General features: G+C 40.2%; 1 protein-coding gene across 2 annotated transcripts in view; it reads left to right on the top strand.

Annotated features, from left to right (window-relative positions):
- Positions 1 to 23283, top strand: part of LOC126470951 (CD2-associated protein-like) — an 86944-nt gene that overhangs the window by 5362 nt on the left and 58299 nt on the right. For both annotated transcript variants that reach the window (XM_050099011.1, XM_050099004.1), the window contains exon 6: positions 13954 to 14070. In XM_050099011.1, the coding sequence (XP_049954968.1) occupies positions 13954 to 14070 (117 nt within the window). The remainder of the gene's footprint in view (positions 1 to 13953; positions 14071 to 23283) is intronic.

The raw sequence follows: 23283 nt of genomic DNA, 5'->3' as shown, positions 1-23283 counted from the left end.
CATGGAATGACCTGTATCCACACATTGTTCGGCCACAGCTGACTTGTCTGGCTGTGTTAAGCGTGTGTATCTTCGATGCTCCACACATCTCATGAACGGTGCATGTTGTTTGGCCTACGTACAACTTCTCAGAATTTCCACAAGGAATCTGATACACAGCCGCTTTATGAAGCAGTAAATCATCCTTCACAGATCAGAGTAAAGCCGCAATCTTTGGGGGGGGGGGGGGATAGGGGGTCGGAAGATCACCTCAACACAGTGTTTCTCAAGAATACGACCTATCTTTGAGGAAAGAGCATCTATATAGGTTCACAAACGTGTTTTTCTTCCAAATATTTAGCTTCCTTATTAAAACCACTGATAGGAAAATGTAGTCACCGCATTCATAATTCTATGGATTTTATTCAGAGACTTAGCAATGACAGGCTAAATAATACGAATGTGCTTGTTAGTTTTGACGTTGTATCATTATACACCAAGCTACCTTTAAAGCAGCTACAATCACTTAGTAGTGGAAAGGCTTCAGGTCTAGATGAGATACCTGCAAGATTCTATAATTATGCGAAAGAACTTGCTCCACTTCAAGTAGGAATTTGTCGTAGATCGTTTGAGCAACAAAAGGTACCTAAAGACTGGAAAAAAAGTGCAGGTCATTCCTGTTTTAAGGAAGGCTGTAAGACAGATACACACAATTATAGACATATAGTGTTGGTGTCAATGTCTTGTAGAATTATGGAACATGTTTTATGCTCAAGAATTATGACGTTCTTGGAAAATGCTGGGTAGATAGAAAAAGTAATGAACAGGTCTTAAGAGAAGCGAATGAGAACAAAACGCTGCTAAATTATATAGGAAGAAGAAAATCAAAAATGATAAGGCACGTAACAAGACACAACCAGTTCCTAAAGAATGTATTTGAAGGAAAAGTTTTAGGGGAAAAAACCAGGAAAAAACCAAGAGGCAGGCCAAGAGCAATTTATTTTAATAACATCAAAGAGGGTATGGGGATAAAATCGTAAGAAGAATTGAAGAGGATGACAATGGAGAGAGGATCGTGGCTAAATCGACAAGGCAAAGCCTTTAGTTTATGATGCTGGTGGAAAATGAACAGCTCCTCCATAAAAATCAACATGGATTCCACAGACAGAGATCTTGCCGAACTCAGCTCCCTCTGTTCCTCCATGAGATCCACAGCGCAGTGCAAAATAGCGCTCAGGCTGGTGCCATGTTCCTTGATTTCAGTAAGGCATTTGATATTGTCCCACATTGCCGTTTAATGAAAAAAATATGAGCTTATGGAGTATTGGAGCAGACCTGTGATTCGATTCAAAACTTTCTTGGTCTTAAAGGAACTAAATCCACAGATGTAAAGGTAATATCTGGAGTACCACAGGGAAGTGTGATAGGACTGTTGCTGTCCACAATATATATAAATGATCTAGTAGAAAGTGTTGGATGCTCTTTAAGGCTATTCACAGATGATGCAGTTGTTTATATCAATGTAGCAACGCCAGAAGATGGGTAGAATTTGAAGAGTGACATGCAGAGAATTGATGAATGGTGCAGACTATGGCAGTTGACCCTGAACGTAAATAAATGTAACATATTGTGCATTCATAGGAAAAGAAATCCACTACTGTACAGCTACACTTTTGATGACAAACAGCTGGAGACAACATCTGCCGTAAAATATCTAGGCGTTCTTAAATGGAATGACCAAATAAAACATAGTTGGAAAAGCAGACAACAGATTCAGATTCATCGGAAGAATCTTAAGGAAATGAACTCATCCACGAAATAAGTGGCTTATTAGGCACTTGTTTTCCCGATTCTTGAGTATTGGTCATCTATCTGGGATCCCTATCAGGTATAACCGATAGAGAAGATCCAATGAAGAGCGGTGCGTTTCATCACAGGATCATTTAGCTGGCGAGAGAGCGTTACAGAGATGCTGAACAAACTCCACTGGCAGACGTTAAAAGATCCTCATTGTGCATCACGGAGAGATTTACTACTGAAATTTTGGGACAGCACTTCTCGGAAGGAGTCAGACAACATATTACTTCCCCCCACATACATCTCGCATATTGACCACTAGGAGAAAATTTGAGAAATTGGAGCCAATACAGAGGCTTACCAACAATAATTCTTCTCATACACTAGTCGCGAGTGGAACAGGGTTGGAGGGATCAGATAGTGGTACTGAAAGTACCCTCCACCACACACCATTAGGTGGCTTGTGGAGTATGATGTAGATGTAGAGATGTAAAGGACTTTTTATCTCTTATCAGCCAACATTTTGATAAGAACATTATGGCCTCATTTGAACACGTGCTTTTATCATCTTATTTTCAGTTTAATTGTGAATTTTATCAGCAGGTTGATGGCTTTGCTATGGGAAGCCCCCGCTCCCCTCTGGTAGCTAATTTATTCATGGAAGACTTGGAGGACAAGGCACTGGACTCGGCAAGATTTAAACCAATGGTCTTCTGAAGGTATGTGAATGACACATTTGTGGTATGGCCAAACAGGATGGATGAATTACATCGATTTCTTGAGCATTTGAATTCTATCCATGCTGGCATCAAATTTACTATGGAAATAGAAAAAGGGTGCCTCCCCATTTTGGATGTTGTTGTTGGCTGTAAAGGTGATGACACATTAGGACATGCCTTATGTCTGAAACCAACACACACAAATCTATATCATCATGCCAGTGCCTGCCATCACCCTTCACAGAACATAGGTGTCCTTGAGACTTTAGTGCATAGTGTGCACTGTATATCCAATAAAGATAATTTGCAAGAAGACCTCACATTTCTCAAGAGCATTTTTAAAGCAAATGGATTTTCTCTGCAACAAATTCATAGAGCATTCCATGCAAAACCTAGAATACAGGTATTTGATGGGGAAGAAGATAGTAACTCCTTCAGATCAAGTGTGTTTTTGCCCTATATGGGTGCTCTTTCCTCGAAGATAGGCTGTATTCTTGAGAAACACTGTTAAGATTATCTTTGGCCCCCCACGAAGATTGCAGCTTTACTCGACTCTGTAAAGGATGACTTACTGCTTCGTAAAGCAGGTGTGTATCAGGTTCCTTGCAGAAATTGTGAGAAGTTGTACATAGGTCAAACAACACGCACCATTCATAAGAGATGTTTGGAGCATCGAAGATACACATGCTTATCACAGCTAGACAAGTCAGCTGTGGCTGAACATTGTGTTGATACAAGGTGTTCCATGAACCATAGTGATGTGAAGATTTTAACATCCACCTCTTCATTTTGGGAATTTGTCTTCAAGGAAGCTACAGAGATTAGATTGGCTAATAATACCTGTGGATGAAATTTTATCTGCGTGGCTGCACACCCAAAAGTTAATGGACTATTCAGAATGCTCTTCATGGAAACATGCAAGTTTTTATTGGAATTTCTTGTCAAAGAATGGGAAAATTGGTGCACCAGAAATTTTAGATTCTCCCATACAAAATAATCTGATCCAAAGGACAAAATGAGCAAATGTAGGAAACCAATAAATTATTTTGTTCAAAAATCTCCATGCGCCTAACATATTGTTCACAGGCAAGGCACATTTTGCTCTCTGTACATGATGATACAGTTCAATAATGATTTTTTGTTGACAATTCTCATGAACTCCACAGTTGTTTGTACCATTGATTACTGAGCAAAATGGTGCAGTGCTTCATATTCTGGGCACATATTTGATTGAAGCATATTCAGATCAACCTTCTGCCATTATGAAATGAAACAACTATAAGTGAGGAAGAAAATGATTAATGTAAAGAGATAGGAAATTGTAGATGGCATTAAAGGGAGCTCTGGTTCGGGAAATGCTCCAGATGACACACAGTAAATGTTGGTGTAAGTGCTGGTTTTGTTTCAGGAATCTTAAACTTTCCTACAGTCAGTAGATTACCAGTTGCTTGTAGTGTTCCAGTACACTGGTATTATTTTCATCAATTTGAACTTAATAGTATATCTGATATACAAGACATGTTAAGAAAGTAAATGTACTAGATTCTCATACTTTTTTAGAAAAAGTGTACTTGAAAAAATTACAAGAATTTGCTGATACGGTTGTTGATTATTTTTCCACATAATTACCATCTAGTTCAGTGGATATGGTGGGCCATGGCACAAGCTTCTCTGTGTCCTCCTTCAAGAACTCTGCTGACAGCTCCCCCCCCCCCTTCCCCCCCCCCTCCACCTACCTTCAGAATTTTTCTGTGCCTGCTTGTTAGTTGAAAATTTAATTCCGCTCATGTGTACCTTCAGGAAGGTGAAAAGATGATAAACTGAACCTACCAAGTCAGGAGAGTACATGGGTGGGGAGAAACTGGGTTCAAACGTCCCAACCAAATGAGTAAACAGAGTGCCTTTGTGGTCATGGCAGTATAAGGAGGCGTTTTTGTGTAAGAAGCATATGCCTGTCATCAGCATTCCCCTTGGTTTGTTTTGCATGCTCCTGTAGAATTTTTTTTAAGGGTCTCACAATATTGTTTTGTATTGAGAACACTTGAGACCATGATTTCTTTGCCAGAATTTGTGGTTTTGAATTTTTCGGCAGATTGGAATTGGTGTGACAACTGTCTTCTAACTTCGGCGTATAACGAGCCACCAATGTCTCATCTCCAGTGACAATAGGGCTCAGAAACTCCTTGCCTTCAAATTCAAGTCGCTTAAGAAACCTGCAGGTACTATTGACCTGATTTTTCATGTGCTGCACTGTCAGCTATTTTGGGACCCATCTTGTGCATAGTTTTCAGTATCTCTGCTTTTCTATGAGCATCTTCTATAATAGAGTTCTGGATAACTGGAAACATCACAGGAATTTCAAGCACTGTCAGTCAACAGTCTTCATGATCCAATTCCTCAATTTCTTGCACCAACTTGTAAGTCAAAGTGAAAGGTCATCCATTCATCTGTTAGTCTTAAAAGTTGTTCTGCTTTCAGAAAATTCCCTACACCACTTATGCACTCTTTCTGGTGATAACACCTTTACCATAAACTACTTCAATTCACAAAAAAATTTGCTAGGTATTATTCCTTCTGCAAATAAAGAGTGAATCACAGCAAATGGCTCTCACTTTCTGGAATTTCTTACCGACAGCTTTCACACAGCTGGACACCACAAAACGAGTTTACATTCTACTGTGTTCTTGCGATGCTCACCCTGGCCTGGGGATCCCCCACTACCTACCAGTTTGTTAAACCTCAAAGAAAACCTCAGCCTCTTATGGTTACAGTACACATGATTTTCTGAACATGTGTTGTATCTAACAGTTTTCTAAATCTCTTCCCAACTTCACAGATATTCACCTACTTTCTAATGCCTTCTGCTGCCCTTCTATTTAAAACAGTGGTTCCTAACCTTTCCAGACAGTTACCCCTGGATGCAGTCGCATATTAGCTAGAGATCAAATATGAGCTCTCTGTGCACGCTTTACTCACCAGTGGGTCCTATGACATCATCTCTGACCTCTGTATCTCCATACGCTGGAGACTCAACTTCAGTCTCCACTGCTGCCTGTTTAACTGAAAACTTGTCACTTGCGTCTGTTGCCAGGTGCAAGTGGGTTGTACCATCATAAAAAGGAGAATGGGGTAAACTAAAGTTTGGGGTACCATCCCCATCAGCATGGCTCCATGACACAGCTATGCAATAAACTTAAAGCATGCTGTAGGTGAAAAATAGGTCCACAATGTGTCTTACAATTGAAATAAATGGTTGTAGCTCTATCATAAGTTGCATTGGGAAGTATCTTTTTTATTTCTTGATGATGACTAGTTTCGGACGCAAGTGCCCATCTTTAAACCATCCTCAAGTGTGACAGATACGGGCAATAGCTGACGTGCAAAAACTGCTGCTGCAGTAATCAAAGCTGCGCTATGGCCAACTCAAGAACAGTAAAACACACCACATGGGATGGACATTGGAGAGCTACAGTTACGTTATGATTATTATATACCATTATAGTGACTGGTCAGTTGGCAGTGAATACTGTTCTGTTTATACAAACATTTATGTAAGTGTGGTGATAGATAAATAAAACACTTACTGCAGTCTTCAAAAAGTTAGATAAATAAGTGAGAAGCCACACAACTCACTATCAGCCCATAAATGCAAGTGGTCATGGCCAAAAGAAAACATACATAGTGCATTTTTTGGTCGCTAAGACATAAGTGACGTTGCTGTGTGTCCAGTTTCATATGACAGAGCACATGTTTTCTCATGGTGGTGGTGATGGTGGAATAAACAATAATACAACCGATTTCTCTCTGTTGGATGATACCTATAGATTTTTTGTCTGAAGCAGGGACTATAGCAGCTGACACTCTCCAGACAATCTCTCATTTTCATGAGATATTGAATATTTGTTAGGTATGTCACACTTCCACTGCCATAGATGCTCAGTACAAAGCATGAAGAACATGTGTAGTGGATGGACTATGTGGGGATCTATAACCTCCAGTACATCGTGTCACACATTTATGATAACTTTTGAAAAAAAATTACAATGATTTAAAAGTATTTTAGTTTTATGATTGAAACTCAGTAGAACCCTTATTGTTCCTACCCTGTCAGAATATTTCATTTTACCTCTCAGAGGGTAGTTACCTGAAGTTGGGAGCCATTGTTTTGAAACAGCCTCCTACCCTTCAACCTGTCACATGTGAGGACCATATCTCTTTAGATACATAGATAGTGAGATGACATAGTAGGAAGACAGTGGAAATGCATTTGGGAGGTCAGTTGTTCAAATCCTCATCCAGCCATCCAGCTTTGCATATTCTTAGATAACTTGCTTAAAAATTTAAATGAGAAACAAGGGGATTTAGATAAGTTAGTAGTATAAAATATATTGTATCCTAAAAACTACAGAAATGACAAATGTTGCAGTTAGCAAATCACAGAAATATATGCACTTATTAATTCACCGACAGCTGTAAATTTAAATGAACTGTTGTTGGAATGGGCATTGTTTAAGATGGCATTGAACATCAGACAGAATGGCATGAATATCAAAGAGCTGGTAGAACCATTAGTGTTCGTGAGATGAGTGAAGAAAGTCCTCTTACGGATTTAATCATAGAATACGCCACTGGTATTCTCCTGTACACATTTGACTGCGAGCGAGGGTTTTGTTGCTTGAACGATATAAGAAAAGAAATCAGATATTGTCTTTCTTTGGAAAGAGCAAACTTCTGATGATTACTATTGAAAGACCATCTCACAATGACTTCGATTTTGAAAAGGCATTCACTGTGTGTAGTTTCCATAAAAACAGATATATTCTGTTGTGATATGATATAATGTAATGCAAAATACACAAATCAGTACTGGCAGTATCATTTATAAAATTTTCTGCTGGCAGTATTTTGCACAAATGTAAATTTATTGTGCCTTTTTGCGATGTTATTTCATGTTCTAGCTTAAACCAGGCTTCCAACCTACATTATCCCCGGCAATCAGTTTCAAGATAGGTAACTCTTGGCACAAAAAAAATTTCCTAACCTTGTTTCCATCGAGCAACTTCTTCTGCATCAGAGGGATCACAATGTTCACTTTTCTTACTACATGACAAGTTACTGTCACCCAACTATCTACACAAATCATTTGTCCCTTTTCAACTTATTTCAGGGCCTTGTTTGTTTGTGTCCTTGTGTATACAGCTACTGATGAACCTCGCACATTCACACGTCTCCCATGACTTACTCCACGTGACATAAAACTAATTTTATAGACATAACAGTTGTTATGCAACAACTGTTCAGCTTTGTGTGTTACTGTTAGAGGGGGTGAGCATGTGCATGTGACTCGCTCATTAATTGTGACCTTGGCAGCTGCTCAGGAGTGGAATGGCGAGTAACTCATGGCGTGAATACAAGAGCTTGTGAGCAAGGCAACTCGGGCATGTTCATAGGGAATGGGAAGTAGGTAAGGTGTGATAAGTACACATTTAATGAATACATTTCACTGTCATACATGTTTAATGAATATGTCCACTGTCGTACATGTTTAATTAATACACTCCACTGTCATAATACTTTGACCTTTGATATGGTAAGTAAAGTTCCAGTAGAAAGTAAATAATTCAGGCGTAAATGAGACCACTTGCCGAATAGTAGAAGTGTTGAGACATCGACAGGAACACAGAAAAGACTGGAAACTATCTAGTTCTCAGAGAAATCCTTTAATGAGAGCATACACACATGTGCATGCGCGCGTGTACACACACACACACACACACACACACACACACACACACACACACTCTCTCTCTCTCTCTCTCTCTCTCTCTCTCTCTCTCTCTCTCTCTTATATGTGCTAGTCGATGACTCAATACTTCTGCTATTTGGTGAATAGTTTCCTGTATGCCTAAGTTCTTTTGATCTTTGCATTTTCTTCCCCTTTTGCTTACAAACAGTACAGTATCAGAAAAAGCCATACTTCTCATGCATGCCTAGAAGCAAAATTTTTGCATGCTAAAATCATAGTCAATGTTACTAAGTTACTTCATGAAGGCTTACCGAACATTTTTTAAGTTGTTGCATACAAATAATGCTTGGCATCACTCTCTTTGCCACAGAATGTAGCCCACTGGTTTTCTTTTGTAGTTCATTCCAGTCATTTCGTAATTTGAATTGCAGACCTTCCGTCAACAGCTTTGGTTTTCCACGGAATCATTTATCCATTGCTTTGGTTTCCTGAGGGTTTATAAATTTGACTTCTGTAACTTTGTAACTTCGGAGCAACACTTCGCAAAATTCTTTGCACTTTCATCTAGGTTGATCCAGAGCACACTGAAGGTGCCATGGATTTTCCTTAGATAGGCTACCTTGCCTTATTCTAGGTCTGCTAACTTTCAGAGAGTTCCACACAACTAAAAGCATCACTTTGTCACGATCTGAATCAGCATTTACAAGTATTAGCTCTGTCAAATACAGTTCACTGTGTTTTTCTCTTACTTACCACTTCAGAATAATGCAACAAATTTTTCAAAACTAGAGCGCAAGGAAAAAGCAGTGATGAAAATGTTACACTGATTATTCCCCAAGTGGTCCCAGGCTGAAACTTGGTGGTCAATTGCTTTGGTAAATAAGAAATAGTATTCATATTTTTGGATGAAATGAAAGAAAACCTTTTTAAAAATCCAATATCAAAATTTACTTTCAGCTCCTCCCCCACCCCCCTCCAAAAAAAAAAATTTGCAACATCTGGTCATATCCCCAAGCCTTCCCAATTTAGTTTTCTCTGTTTGTATTAAACCAGGATATACCTAAAAGACAATAAGTGTAAACTCATCAATTTTCATAATTTTAGCGTGTTTCTTTTCAGAAACTTTATGAAGTAACTAGATACCTTGACATTCTCATTTCAGATGGCTGTTAAAGTGAACAAGGAAATCTTCAGAAATGTCTGACAACATTGACTTCAGCACATAATTCATTTGCCATTTAATGACACAAATTTGTATTACAATTAAACAACTAGTATCTTGAAATCATCCCAATTGGAACTATCCCACCTTATTCTAGACCTGTCCAGTAGAATGTAAGTTTGTTGACTTTAACAGAATATCCTCTTTCATCATTGTAGCACTGTGATAAACGGCACTCAATTGTCAGTGTGTTTCATGGGCTCAGTGGGACCTATAGGTATCAATGTGCCTGGTGTCTATCACCAGCTGCTTTCTTACTGCAACTTGTGGCTTAATGCATAGGACGCTACAGTGACGAGCTTACAGGCTAGCCTCAGGGATGAGATACCCACTTCTAGCTGCTATATGGGTCACTTAGTTGACAGTGAGAATGAATGAACATTTCCATATACTGGTAAAGTATAGTAGCTAGGATGTTTGTGCCTAGTTTACCTCCAAACATAACTAAACAAGAAGAATGCAGATAAGAATTTGTTCTGTAACATTTGCTCATTTTATTCCATCCACATGCTGTATATTTGTGATACTCTCCTGTCATCGTCCATTTCTCTTAGCTTCTCTCACCCTGTCTGCCCATGTTTCGTTGTGCAACACACAACTTTTTATTTTTACCTTTTACTTTTACCTTAAAATGTATAGCTTTCATTGTTATTTTCCTCCAACATTTATGTATTAATGTCTTTTGTTTTCTGTTTTTCTTTCCTCTGTCTCTCTATCCTTACCTTTTCTTTATGGTAGAAAATTCTTTGGTGGAATATAAATAATGGGAAGAATAAAGGCAACATCACACCATATACACTATGTGATCAAAAGTATCTGGACACCTGGCTGAAAATGACTTAAGTTTGTGGCGCCCTCCGTCGGTAATGCTACAATTCAGTATGGTGTTTGCCCACCCTTAGCCTTGATGATAGCTCCCACTCTCACAGGCATATGTTCAATCAGGTGCTGGAAGGTTTCTAGGGCAGTGGCAGCCCATTCTTCACGGAGTGCTGCACTGAGGAGAGGTATCAATGACTGTCTGTGAGGCCAGGCATGAAGTTGGCGTTACAAAACATCCCAAAGGTGCTATATAGGATCCAGGTCAGGACTCGGTGCAGAGCAGTCCATTACAGGGATAATATTGTCGTGTAACCACTGTGCCACAGGCCGTGCATCATGAACAGGTGCTCAATTGTGTTGAAAGATGCCATTTCCATCCCCGAATTGCTCTTAAACAATGGGAAGCAAGAAGGTGCTTAAAATATCAATGTGGGCCTGCGCTGTGATACTGCCATGCAAAACAACGGGTGCAAGCCCCCTCCATGAAAAATACGACCACACCATAACACCACTACCTCAGACTTTTGCTGTTGGCATTACACACTGGCAGATGACGTTCACTGGGCATTCGCCATACCCACACCCTGCCATTGGATCGCCATATTGTGTACCATGATTCATCACTCCACACAATGTTTTTCCACTTTTCAGTCATCGAATGTTCACGCTTCTTACACCAAGCGAGACTTCATTCGGCATTTACCGGCATGTATGTGGCTTATGAGCAGCTGCTAGACCATGAAATCCAAGTTTTCTCACCTCCTGCCTAACTGTCATAGTAATTGCAGTGGATTCTGATGAAGTTTGGAATTCCTGTGTGATGGTTTGGATAGATGTCTGCCTATTACACATTACAACCCTCTTCAACTGCTGGCGGTCTCCATCACTCAACAGATGAGGTCGGCCTGTACACTTTTGTGCTGTACATATCCCTTCATGTTTCCACTTCACTATCACATTGGAAGCAGTGGACCTAAGAATGTTTAGGTGTGTGAAAATCTTGGGTACAGACGTATGACACGAGTGACACCCAGTCACCTGACCACGTTCAAAGTCCGCGAGTTCTGCGGAGCACCCCATTCTGCTCTCTCACAATGTCTAATGACTACTAAGGTCACTGATATGGAGTACCTGGCAGCAGGTGGCCCCACAATGCACCTGATACGAGAAAGGTATGTTTTTGGCAGTGTCCAGATACTTTTGATCACATAGTGTAGTTCAGACGTTGGTTCATCCATAGGCTCATAAGAGACTGAAAACATTGCTAAGATTTCAGATGATACCTTTAACTACTGAAATGCATGCATGCATGCACGCGTGCTTGCTGCTGCAGCTGCAGTTGAACCATAGTGAAGATGTCTGTGTCAGGTGGAGTGGGCAGTGGGGGGGAAAAGAAATGGCAGTGTTGGAGGGATGACTGACTTACATCTGTTAAGAGCGGCAGCAAGACAGGGATGTACACTGGTGTACTCAGTCTGCGGTATTGGAAATGAGAAAGGTTGGAGGTTGGTGTGAGACAGACACTATGGAGAATGAGGCACGGCTTTACAGAAGTTACAGCAGAGCTGTTACATGACATTACTGCTTTCACAGGTGACCCAGCCTGCGATAGGATGGTACAGGATATTCCTATGAAGAGTCTGGAACAGTGTGTAGGTTAGGTCTTGCACTTGGGTTCTCCATTGGTGGATGGTCCTGTGGCAAGGGGTTGGGTGTAGGTGTGGTGTCAGGATGGACCAGGAAATTTCTTAGACTGAGTGTGCGGAAGAATACCGCTTTGCAAGATGTGGGTTACCTGTTCCTTATTTCCAGGCAAAGAAATAAATGGAATTTCTGGTTTAGGACGTATCTAAGTTGTTCCAATTCATCTGATAATGGGTAATGAAGGGGATGCTGCTTTGCCTGTAGTCTACAGACAGCATATGCTCCAAATCCTCTGACCACCCCCATGAACCAGCTGCAGAACAAACCCCTCTTCATTTTCCAATATTCCTCTTAGACTGCAACTACTTCATTGTTGGTATTTGCTGTTTTCTTGTTGATATATTGGCTAAACATTGTTTACTCTTACAGTTTATGGATCTGAAATCTTATTTCTTAGATGCTGAGAATAATTTTGAAAATACAGAATCAATCACAAATGTTCCAGTGTTCAGTACAACATAGAAGTTGATTATATTCTTCAGTATACTAATAGATGTTCGATCAGGTTATGTTTGTCAGTGGCTGTTAATACAAATTTCGTTGAAACAGAGTTGGAAGCCTTCTAAAAATCTACAATGCCAATAAGAATGGTAATTCATAGTCACAGTTCTGAGTACAATCATTTCTTCTTATTTCTGTAAATTAACTGTGTAATAAATCTTACTCACAAGCAAAGTGTACCTAAGTTTTTCCCCACTGTCACTTGTGCATCATGAGTCACTACTGGGAATCGTGTTTGTTCTGACTACATATACATACTCCATGGTAGCATACATTTTATGTTCATAATGGAATTCACTCCAGTAGGTAAACAAGCACCATGTATTTACAAAACGTACAACGGCTTTCAACAGCTTTTCCTCCAACACTGTTAACAGGTGGTGTCTTAAATAAACCATAAGGACACTGTATCTTATAATTATGTACAGTTCTTTTCTTCGTGATTTTTAGATAGTCATTACTTTTTCTATCACCACATGGTAGCTGTAAGTAATCAAATTGTGAAAGATCATTGTATTGAGAAATGAGATGTTACATGAAATCAGTTGAAAATTTTACTATACAGGATGGGGCAATTTACACTGATATCACATATATGTAACATCCCTTTATCTAGAGAATTATTAGGACATACCTTTCTCCTTTTTACTGTGTGAATGACAGTAACAATATGCAATGGAAAACGTAAGGAGCATAATGAGGATTTCTGATGTTCTAAATGAATTTTGAATTCCTCTTTACATTTCATCTTCTGTTGATGACACAGACATGAAGACACTTTAAGAGAGAAGTTGAAATTGGAAATCGGAAATTAACACGATTAATCACAGAACCACCAGATCTGAAAACTTGTTTCAGACTGTGATTTTTGGGAGCTACAATCTACTGTTACGACTGATGCTTTGTATATAAGCGGACTGTGGAGTTTAGGAAGGAGGCAAATCAACATCTCTTTAAGTGTTAGATAAAATATTTTGTGACTGTAATAATGATGGTTCTAAGTTTATAGCAAGAATATTCAGATGAGTCAAAAACTAACAGCATTCTCATAAACAACATATATTCTCAAAATGTAATTCTTCATAATTCTAATGTTTTTAAGTCAAATTTCTTTATTGAAGTGTACATAAGATATACATTTCTGCATACAGTGTTTCTCTTTGTGAACTAATGTAGCACCTGTTTTCTGCCTCTTTATTTCTCCATACAAAGAGCTTTACTCTGCTAAAAAAATTCTTTACTTTCTGTGCTTCTTGTTGTCCTCCACTCCATTCTTCACCACAGTATCATCCTCTTGTACTCAACACCACAGTCTACTATTGTTTAACCTTCCTTGCACTTTTATATGTCCAAATTGTTTGTTTATAATGATTTGAAATCTGATCAATCTTGAAGTAAACATAATACAGGTTTGTGGAATGAGATTGTGACTCTACAAAGGAATTTATTTTTGCTAAACATAGGTGAAAGTGAAGGGGAACTATCAACATCTGTATCTAGTCCGGATTCCAGCCAGCTGCTTGATTCTACTGGGAGATCAGATCAGGACACAGACTCACCTCTTCTGCCACCAAAACCAGGTAATTTCTGATTTATCATTCTTCTTTGTCTTCTTTTAGAGAATAACTTCAGTGATCAAATGAAATACTTCAAAAAGGCAGTTCGCAATACATTTTGCTGTATCTATGAATGAAATTGGTAGAAAAGTGACACGGCAAATAAGTTTTGATTTTATCCACAGTGGATGTGAAATTTCAAAGTGAAAATGTATTCTTAACCATTCATGACAAAAAAGCACAATTTTTAATGTATTATGAAAATACATTCCTTCAGTGCCAGAATAATTTGTGACACAGAAGTCTGTACTTCAAGAAAAGCTTGCCCATGAGTAGTGAACATCAATAGAATAAGTCAGTACATATGCTGACAGCGAGTGTTGTTAGTATTTCAGCAATAGCAGTTCATATGTACTTCCTCCTCTGGAAAATGGCATCCAGACATAACACATCACAACGTAATTAAGCACCTCATGTGTTTAATCAAGGAATCACACACTTCCACCAAGGATCGAAGATGACGTACATACTCCCCCCGGCCGTAGAAATTACCAGGAATTTGAATCAGAGCACATACAGTAGATCCTAAAGGCACCCACATCAAAAATGTGGTTGATATTTAAGGTAGCTGAACAGATGACTTCAAAACTAGAACAATTCCTCAAAATTTTTGAGCATGTTGTTGCAATTCTTGTAACCTGTTCATTAAGTATACATCCATTTTTCACATATGCTATGTAATCTTCAATTGTTCCAACATATAGATCTGATCTAATTTCCTACCCTCATTTTGCATGTGCAAGAGAGATTTTCTTCAGTTTGCAACAAAGGATGCCCAGTTTCATAAATGAGTGTAAAAGTCCTCTTTTAGTAAAACTTTATAAATACACCCAAGGCATTGTTACATCTACAGTGAGTTCTTGTGGTTGCCAGTTTTGGTAACTACAGACCTAAGGTTTTCATTTCAAAAGTTGTTTGCAGCTCGTGGTCTAGTGACTAGCGTTGCTGCTCTGGAGCATGGGGTCCTGCATTAGATTCTCCACTGGGTTGGGGATTTTCTCTGCCCAGGGACTGGATGTGTGTGCTGTCATCATCATCATCATCATCATCATCATCATTCATGACAGTGGCTAGATAGGATTGTGTAAAAATTGGACTGCATAAACATTGGGACTTTGTATGGGTGCTGATGGCCGTGCAGTTGAGCACCCCACAAACCAAACATCTCATTACAAAAGTAATTCTCTTCATGGTGCTTGGTTTTCATTTTCAGTATTGGGACCCTAAATCTGCAGATCTTTTGTCATGATATCTGGCATTGGTCTCACCAGGTCTACTGCTACTGTCACAGCAGTTCCCTTAGGGGTTAATTGGTGCATATATCCTTGGTATTTTATAGCACTCTCTTAGTCGCTTGACACAGTTCACAAGTACTTATTCTCATACTCACATAGGATGCCAGACTGTAGAAAGGGTAGTCCCTCTTAAGACGATAAAGACACTTTTGTACTGCAAAATGGCCATTATTTAGTTGCATGAGCCCTATTAGTCTCTCCACCTTACTGGTCAGGAATGCATGATGTCCAGTCTTCTTCCTCTATATTAATCCACCTTAAGGGGAAAAAAACTGTACACTAGTTAGTAAGTATTCAGCTTCTTTTCACATGCACTTCTGTGCTTACTCTTCATTAACGAGATTTTGGTGTGTGTTTTGTTTATCAGTTTCATACCTTCCATCCATCTTGTTTTTAACATACATACATGGTATCCTAGATAGAGCATCAGGTACTGTGATTTCAGTTACTGCTATGTACTTAATTTCAAAGTCAAATACTATGTTTGTTAGCTCACATCTTGTTAGCCTGCTCTATTACAACTTCATAGTCATTATAAATGATAATGACCATTTGTCTGTTCCTACTTCTGGTTTTCCACCAGCCAGATAAGAGCCAATCTTTCCGAATCCAAATCATATTGCCGAACCTTTCTTTTCAGTCATGAAATATTTTCTTTACCACAACAATAAGATTGCAAAAGCAATTTTTTAGACTTTCTTTGTCGTGTGATTTCTTATAACGGTTATGAAAGCGGTCCAAACTGTCACAGCTTAAGTAGTATTATGGGTACACAACAGTGTGATTCAAATATAACACTGATTTATTTCTTCCGAAAGGAATGTACATCATGGAGTATACAGCACATATCAAGTTATAGATATCAATATCATCAGAGTATCAACCCACAACATGCTCCCCACCCTGGTCAGCTTCTAGATTGATCATCATTTGAAAGATACCTGAGATTATGGACCCTTCGTGGTTTGTAAGGCTACAGTTAATACCTTAATGTCTTCTCATATGCAGGATATTGTGTCCACACCTTCCTCCACATGTGGCATGGACGAACATCATCCTGGAGAAGGTTTTAATGGTAAGACTCACTCAGCTGGTAACAAAGCCTTTGTATGTTGAGGGAAGTGAGCCTTCAGTGTCTTGCAAGCTATGCAGTAGTGTAGACATGTATCGTACCCTGTCAAGCTCTAAGAATCCAGAATTCTGTTCTCAGTTCAGATAATACTGTTTACTAAAAGGTGGTGCAGGCAAATCGGAGTCCGGCGGTAGGCATCCACCAAGACGAATAAGACCCAAAAAAGTGTTGAAGAGAGCTATCTTAAAATTTTGTGGTACAGTGAAGTTGTTGCACAGAGGGTGCAACTTGGTTCGTGCAAGTCTGATGCTGTCAGTTCTTCTAATGTCTCACAGCCTTTCATTAATTGCCGTTCGAAGTGACGTATCCATCCTGTGATTTGCAACAGTTTGTAGCTGTTACAGTACCATGTAAATGTTAAAATCAAGAGGTGAGAGCTCATCCCATTCAGTTCCTCTTCACCAAATTTCCTGAAAAATTATTTTTTCAATGAGGGACAAAGGTAACAAAAGATCCAGTGGGTCTTAGAATCTAGCAGTGCTTTGAAGTACTTTGTACTGAGTGGCAGGTTCAGTGAAATTGTTGATGACATTGCAATGAACAACACTGAACGTGTTAGGCAGTGTGTTCCATTAGACTGCTAGTACCTCTGTGTATGTATTGTTTACAACACTTACTGACTGCTGTCCTTCAGTTTGTGGCCCACTTCAGCGTCCCTGTAAGCTTGTAATTCAAATGTATCACTGCATTGTCATCTTCAGCACCTGCTGCAAAATCATCTCTACACACTTTCTGTTCGACAAGTAAAACATTTCAAGGAAAATTCATTTTGTGAATTGTAGCAAGGTCTTTGTGTCGTTTCAAGAAGACACAGGCTGCAGGTAAGTTCAGATCCACCAGGAGACTTTAAACTCTTCAGTGAGTACTTCCTTGGCACACACAAGGCCCCTGCACTTGCAGTACTCTTTCCTTTTCCGTGCTGCGTGTCTATCCTTGTACTATTCTTTCTCCCCTCCCTTTGGGACCATGTCCTGCGTACAGTTGGGAATCTGAAACTTGAGAAAGTATTGGAAGACTTGGGTGGATTTCATTTTGGCCTTCCTCTCTCTTCTTGTTCTGACTTATCCTGTCCTTCACCTGCTTCAACATTTGAGGGCTCTCCTTTCGTCTTTATTCCAGCCTGTGCATACCTGAAGGCCGGCTCATGTATTTCACATATTACAGGCAACTGGGTAATGTGTAACTCTCAGCACCCTGGTTGACAGGTAGGAGGCACGCATATGCCCCAGTGAAGGCCAGGCCCAGGGAGGGGTGATTGCCTGACCTGTTACCTTCACAACTGCCGATTTACCCCTGTATTGGAGTATGGGAGGTGTGACCAGAGGTGTGAACACTCACCTAAGGTGGGTGTTCCCCCTCCGTGGTGCCCCAGAAGGAAGGAGTGTGCCATTGGAGATGCTGGCAATCTCGGGGAATTAACCCATGATGAGTACATCAACACTGTTAACGCAACCTTTGCCTAATAAATATAAATGGAATAGGCCAAAGACACGATAGATCTTCTAGTTACACCCACTACCTCGTGGCATCGTGCACAGGTGGTCAGAACTTTCCTACAGTGAACCCATTTGTCATTTAGAAAAGAGTGGATACAGTTGCAGACGCACTTAAAGTCTTGCACTTGTTGACGCAATGGTGCTTCTTCAGAAAGACATTGGTTTTCAAGCCCAAAAACTGCTTAAAGCTATGATCCTCCACGGTTACCCAGTTTGTGAAGAGGCTAATCCAACACTGAATTCTTCACATGATGTCATATACTCCCAGCTTCTTGATGGTATGACTGAGGTAGATAATGTCTTTGTGATCAGTGCATTCCACCAGGTTATGAAGAGGGTTTATGCAGAATTAGCACCTATCCGCATCCTTTTCTTAATGTTTGATCAAGTAGAACTCCCATCAAAGATAAAGGCCGGCTCTGTAGCTACTATCAGGTCCTACATGCCAAAGCTAATTCGTTGCTACCAATGCCAGTATTATAACAGTACTCACATGTTCTGTAGAAACAAAGCCAAATGTGGCAAGAAAGTTTATGAGGGCGATTGCCCATCTACTTCTCCCCGCTGATCAACTGCACTGGCAGCCGTGCCACTGTATTCCTTGATTGCCCTGTGTACCTTGGTGAATGAGCCAATCAGGAGATCCAGGTGAAGGAAAAGGTGCCCTTCAATGATGCTCAAAAAAGTTAGTTAGTAGAAAGCCTTGGATATCACTATCCAACAGTTACAGTATCGTTGTTGCTGCCTCTTGACTCACAGACCAACCGTAGGTTACTGGCATTTCTGAAGAAACAGTGGAATAGGATCCTCCAGCCTCACAAACCTGTAATTGAATACAGCTGAAATCTGGCACTGGCAGCCCCTATCCTCTAATATGGCTGTCTTCCAAAGAACATTTGTTGCATCAACCACCCAGGGCAGACATAGAGCCACTATTGCAATCACAGTCACCAGTTGTTTTATGCCTCCAAGAATCAAAATTATGCCCTCAAGACTGCTTTGACTTATTGCACTTCACTCCAGTACATTTCAGCCTTCCATCAGAGGAATGAACTCCAGCTCATGGGTAGTCGTGGCACTCATTCAGGATGAGATCCATAGCCAAACCATTTCATTGACAACTCAGCTACAAGCTGTTGCTGTCCATCTTTATCTCCCCAATTGTACCTTTTCTTTTTGTAATATCTACATACCCCATCATCTGATCTCACCAGGGCAGACATACTGCAGCTTACCTCTCAGCTCCCTCAACCCTTTTTGCTACTTGGCGACTTCAGTGCCCACTATCCCATTTTGAGCTCTCTGAGAACCTGTCTGAGAGGCTCTCTCCAGGCAGATATTCTCAACCAACTTGATGTCATTTGTGTCAACACTAGTGAACCCACATTTCTTTCAGATTCTACACACACTTTCTCTCACCAGGACCTTTTGTTCTGCAGTGCACAGCTTGCCAACTTAGAGTGGTCCGTCCACTTGGGCACATACTCAAGTGACCATTTCCCATGTGTCATTTGTCTGGTAACTCGTGTCCCATCTCTGCAAAAGACCATCTGGCAGCTTTTTAAACATAACTGGAGGCTCTACTCTTCACTGGCAACCTTCAACGAGCAATATTTCCACAGCTGTGATGACCCGGTAGAGCACCTTACAAATGTTACTCTTACCGCCAGGGAAGTTCCATTCCCTGAACCTCTTTCGTACCGCGTCAAGTCCCAGTTTCCTCATGGGCAGAGGAATGCCACAATGTGGTTCACACTTGAAGATGTGTTCCATGTCTTTGAAGCCTATATCATAAAGAAGAACTGTATTCCTTATAAACAGTTTAAAGTAAAGAGTCATCAAATTATCAGAGATAGCAAAAAAGCTAGATGGATCTTTAACTAATTTTTGTAACCCTTTTACTCCCTGTTCTGTTTGGTGTACCCTTCATCAGCTTTCTGGAAACAAGGTACAGCTCCTGATTCATGGCCTGGCTATAGTTAACTATGTCATTGTGGACCCTATTGAGATTCCAGCACCATGGGTCAGTACTTTAGAGATCTCAAACTGTGCCTTCCTACCTCAGAAACAATATCTTTTTTACTATGAGGGAGCACGAACGTGGTCTCAGATCATCATCATCTTCATCTTCCTCCTCTCCGGACAATATTCACATTCAGATGTTGCAGCACCTCTCTCTTGACAGCAATCACTTCCTTCTTTGTACATGTAATCATATCTAGAGGGATGATGAACTTCCCAGACACTGGCACAAAGCCACTGTAATTCCCATACCCAAGCCTGGAAGGACATCTTCTAGCCAGCTACTGCATGATTTCCCTCACAAGCGGTGTCTGAAAGGTGATGGAATGCATGAACAGTGGTTAGTTGGTATGGTGGCTTGAGTCTCAGAATTTTCTAACAAACGTGCAATGTAGATTTTGTAAGCACTGCTCTGCAAGTGATCATCTCACTGCCCTGTCAATCCATATTATGAACAATTTTCTGCGGAAATGCCAGACTGTAGCTGTGTTTTTTGATTTGGGGAAGAATTAAAATAGCTGCCGGAGGATGGGCATTCTCTGTACAGAGTACACGTGGGGCTTCTGAGGCTGCCTGCCCCATTTTATTCAGAAGTTTTTAAAGACCAGATTTTAAGGGTACTTGTGGGTTCAGCTTTGTTGAACACTTTTATTCAGGAGAAAATGAGATGCTTCAGAACTCTGTGTTGAGAGTAGCCCTGTTTGCCATAGCAGCTGATCCTATCGTGGACCGTCTCCTGCCAGGCATCTCAGGCACTCTTTTCACTGAAGACTTAGAGATCTATTGCAGCTCTCAACGGAACTGTTTACTTGAGTAACGACTTCAACAGTGTCTCATGGAGCATCACCAACGGATTCCACTTTTCCACTGAGAAAACTCTTTATTTGAACTTCTGGCGGCATAAGGAGTCCCTTCTACCATCCTTACATCTCAGTCCTGTTGCTTTTTCGGTGTAAAAACCACAAAATTCTTGGGGCTCATGCTTGATAGGAAACACTATTGGTCATCCTGTACCTGATCTCTAAATATCCTTTGCATTTTAAATGGTACTTCATGGGTGATGCCAGTCTCTTGTCAGATCAAAACTGGACTGCATGCCTTGTTTACTCATCTGCATGACCATCTGTTTTACACCATCTCAACAAAATCAACCATAGACCCATACATTGGGCTGTTGGGTCTTTCTACACTAGCCCAGTTATGAGTCTCTATGCTGATGCTGCTGAACTACTGCTGTCAACTGATGTGATGCTCTTCTCAGCAGATACACATGCTGTCTGTCCTCTACACCCAACCATATGTCATATGTATCCTTTTTTGATGACTTCCTTGACTGCCAATAAGGGATAATTGCAGCTTTTTTGTTGCCTCCTAAAGTTTGCCTTCGTATACTGCTTTGGAAGCTTAATCTTACGTTACCAGCCATGTTCCTGATGAGTGAGAGCTCTTCACTGCCTTCGATTCATGCAGAGGTCTATGTTCATCTGGGACTTACTTCAGTTCCTAAGGACAGTACCCTAGATACGACGTATTGCAGTAAGTTTCTCAAACTTTGCTCACAACTTGGCGGCAGCACCTTCATCTACACTCGTGGCTGTAAGACTGACCATGGTGTTGGATGTGCCTTTGTCATTAGCAACAATCATTTTAGATACTGACCTCTAGAACAGTGCTCAGTTTTTCCTGCAAAGCTTTTGGCCCCCTATCAGGCCACCCAGTACATACAATGACACACTTCTCAATTGTGTATTATGTTCAGATCAATTTAGTGCCCTCCAGAGCCTCTGTGGGCTATACTCATACCACCCCTTAATACAAAAAACCCAAGAATGCCTCCACCCACCTGCTGATGATGGAGCCATTATGATGTTCATGTGGGTCCCTGGTCATGTCGAGGCATCAGGGAATGAAGCTGCCAATGCTGCTGCTGCTGCTGCTGCTGCTAAGGCTGTAGTCCAGTTACCTAGACGTGTTAGCCATTCTGTCCCTTCAGATGATCTCTGTGTTGCCACAGAGATGAACACTGATCTCTATATGGGAATGAACTCTGGGAAATTAAATCCTCCCAATGGCTTGGACAACTTCATCTCACCCCTCTAATCGCGAGGAGATACTTTTAGCTAGGTGGCATTATTGGACACTGTAATTTCAGTCACAGTAATTTGTGAAGTGGGGAACCCGCATCACTCTGTACTTACTGCAACCAACTATTGAAAGTGTGCCATTTTCTGACCCCATGTCAATTTTATAGCAGTTTACATTTTCATGTATGTTTACCACCTGAATTATCAGATATTTTAGCAGATACAGCATGAGCCTTAGATCACATTTGACTTTTTATTCGTCATAGTAATGTGGCAAAGGAAATTTAATTTTCAACTGTTTGAGCTACCTCCTGAAAGGGGAAGTGATTGTTCCCAGCTATATCCGTTCTCCAATCGATCAGGCTCTGAGTATTATTTACTTCAAATTCATTCAGTAATTGACCATTTTAAGTTAAGACATGGGCACTTAGGACCACAATAGTTTTGCACCTTAAAGCAGCAACAAACAAATGAACAAATGTAAGTCTGTAAGGTGACCAGGTGATGCGGTATGTAACCCTTTCACCAGTCATAACACAATTTCCTTGTTGATCTATGACTATTTTTTTATTTTTTATTTTTAAGAAAAGAAGCAGCTTATGAGACCTGTCTTTCTTGTGAGGAAGTAACTAGAGAAATTTTTGCTTCATATTGGCAATTAAGGATACCCCAGATATAAACAGAATCTCAGTAATACTGAATGTCGGGAAGTAAATTAGGACCCATATCTAAAGAGCCATTCAGTGAATGTGTATCCTTCTTCTCACGTGAAGAAACCATCAAATACATGCTCCATTTGATAAGCATTAATTTTGTTTTTCTTTTTTTTCCTTTTCTTTCTTTCTTTATTGCATGATGGGGCAGATAAAATGTCACTCAGTGTCTTGGCTAGTAGACATGACCTCCACAAGTCCTTTTTTTATGTCAAAAATTTGCAGATCGTGATTGTGTTTCAGGTTGCTGTCCTTCGTAAATTTTTTCTCCTGTGAAATAAATCTCTTCGCTATTTGCTGAAGAGTATAAGGCACCATAACATTGGGTATTCCTTCTTTTATCTTTGATGCAGTAGGATGTTGAGAAATAGTACAATGAGGCCAGTCACTTTGGATTCGGAGTTCCTGTTCCGTCCTCTGTGATCATCATCGTCA

The sequence above is a fragment of the Schistocerca serialis genome, chromosome 1 (genome assembly GCF_023864345.2).
Source record: "Schistocerca serialis cubense isolate TAMUIC-IGC-003099 chromosome 1, iqSchSeri2.2, whole genome shotgun sequence".
NCBI lineage: Eukaryota > Metazoa > Arthropoda > Insecta > Orthoptera > Acrididae > Schistocerca > Schistocerca serialis.
Note: the sequence above shows the minus strand (reverse complement) of the source record. Positions and strands in the feature narration are given on the sequence as shown.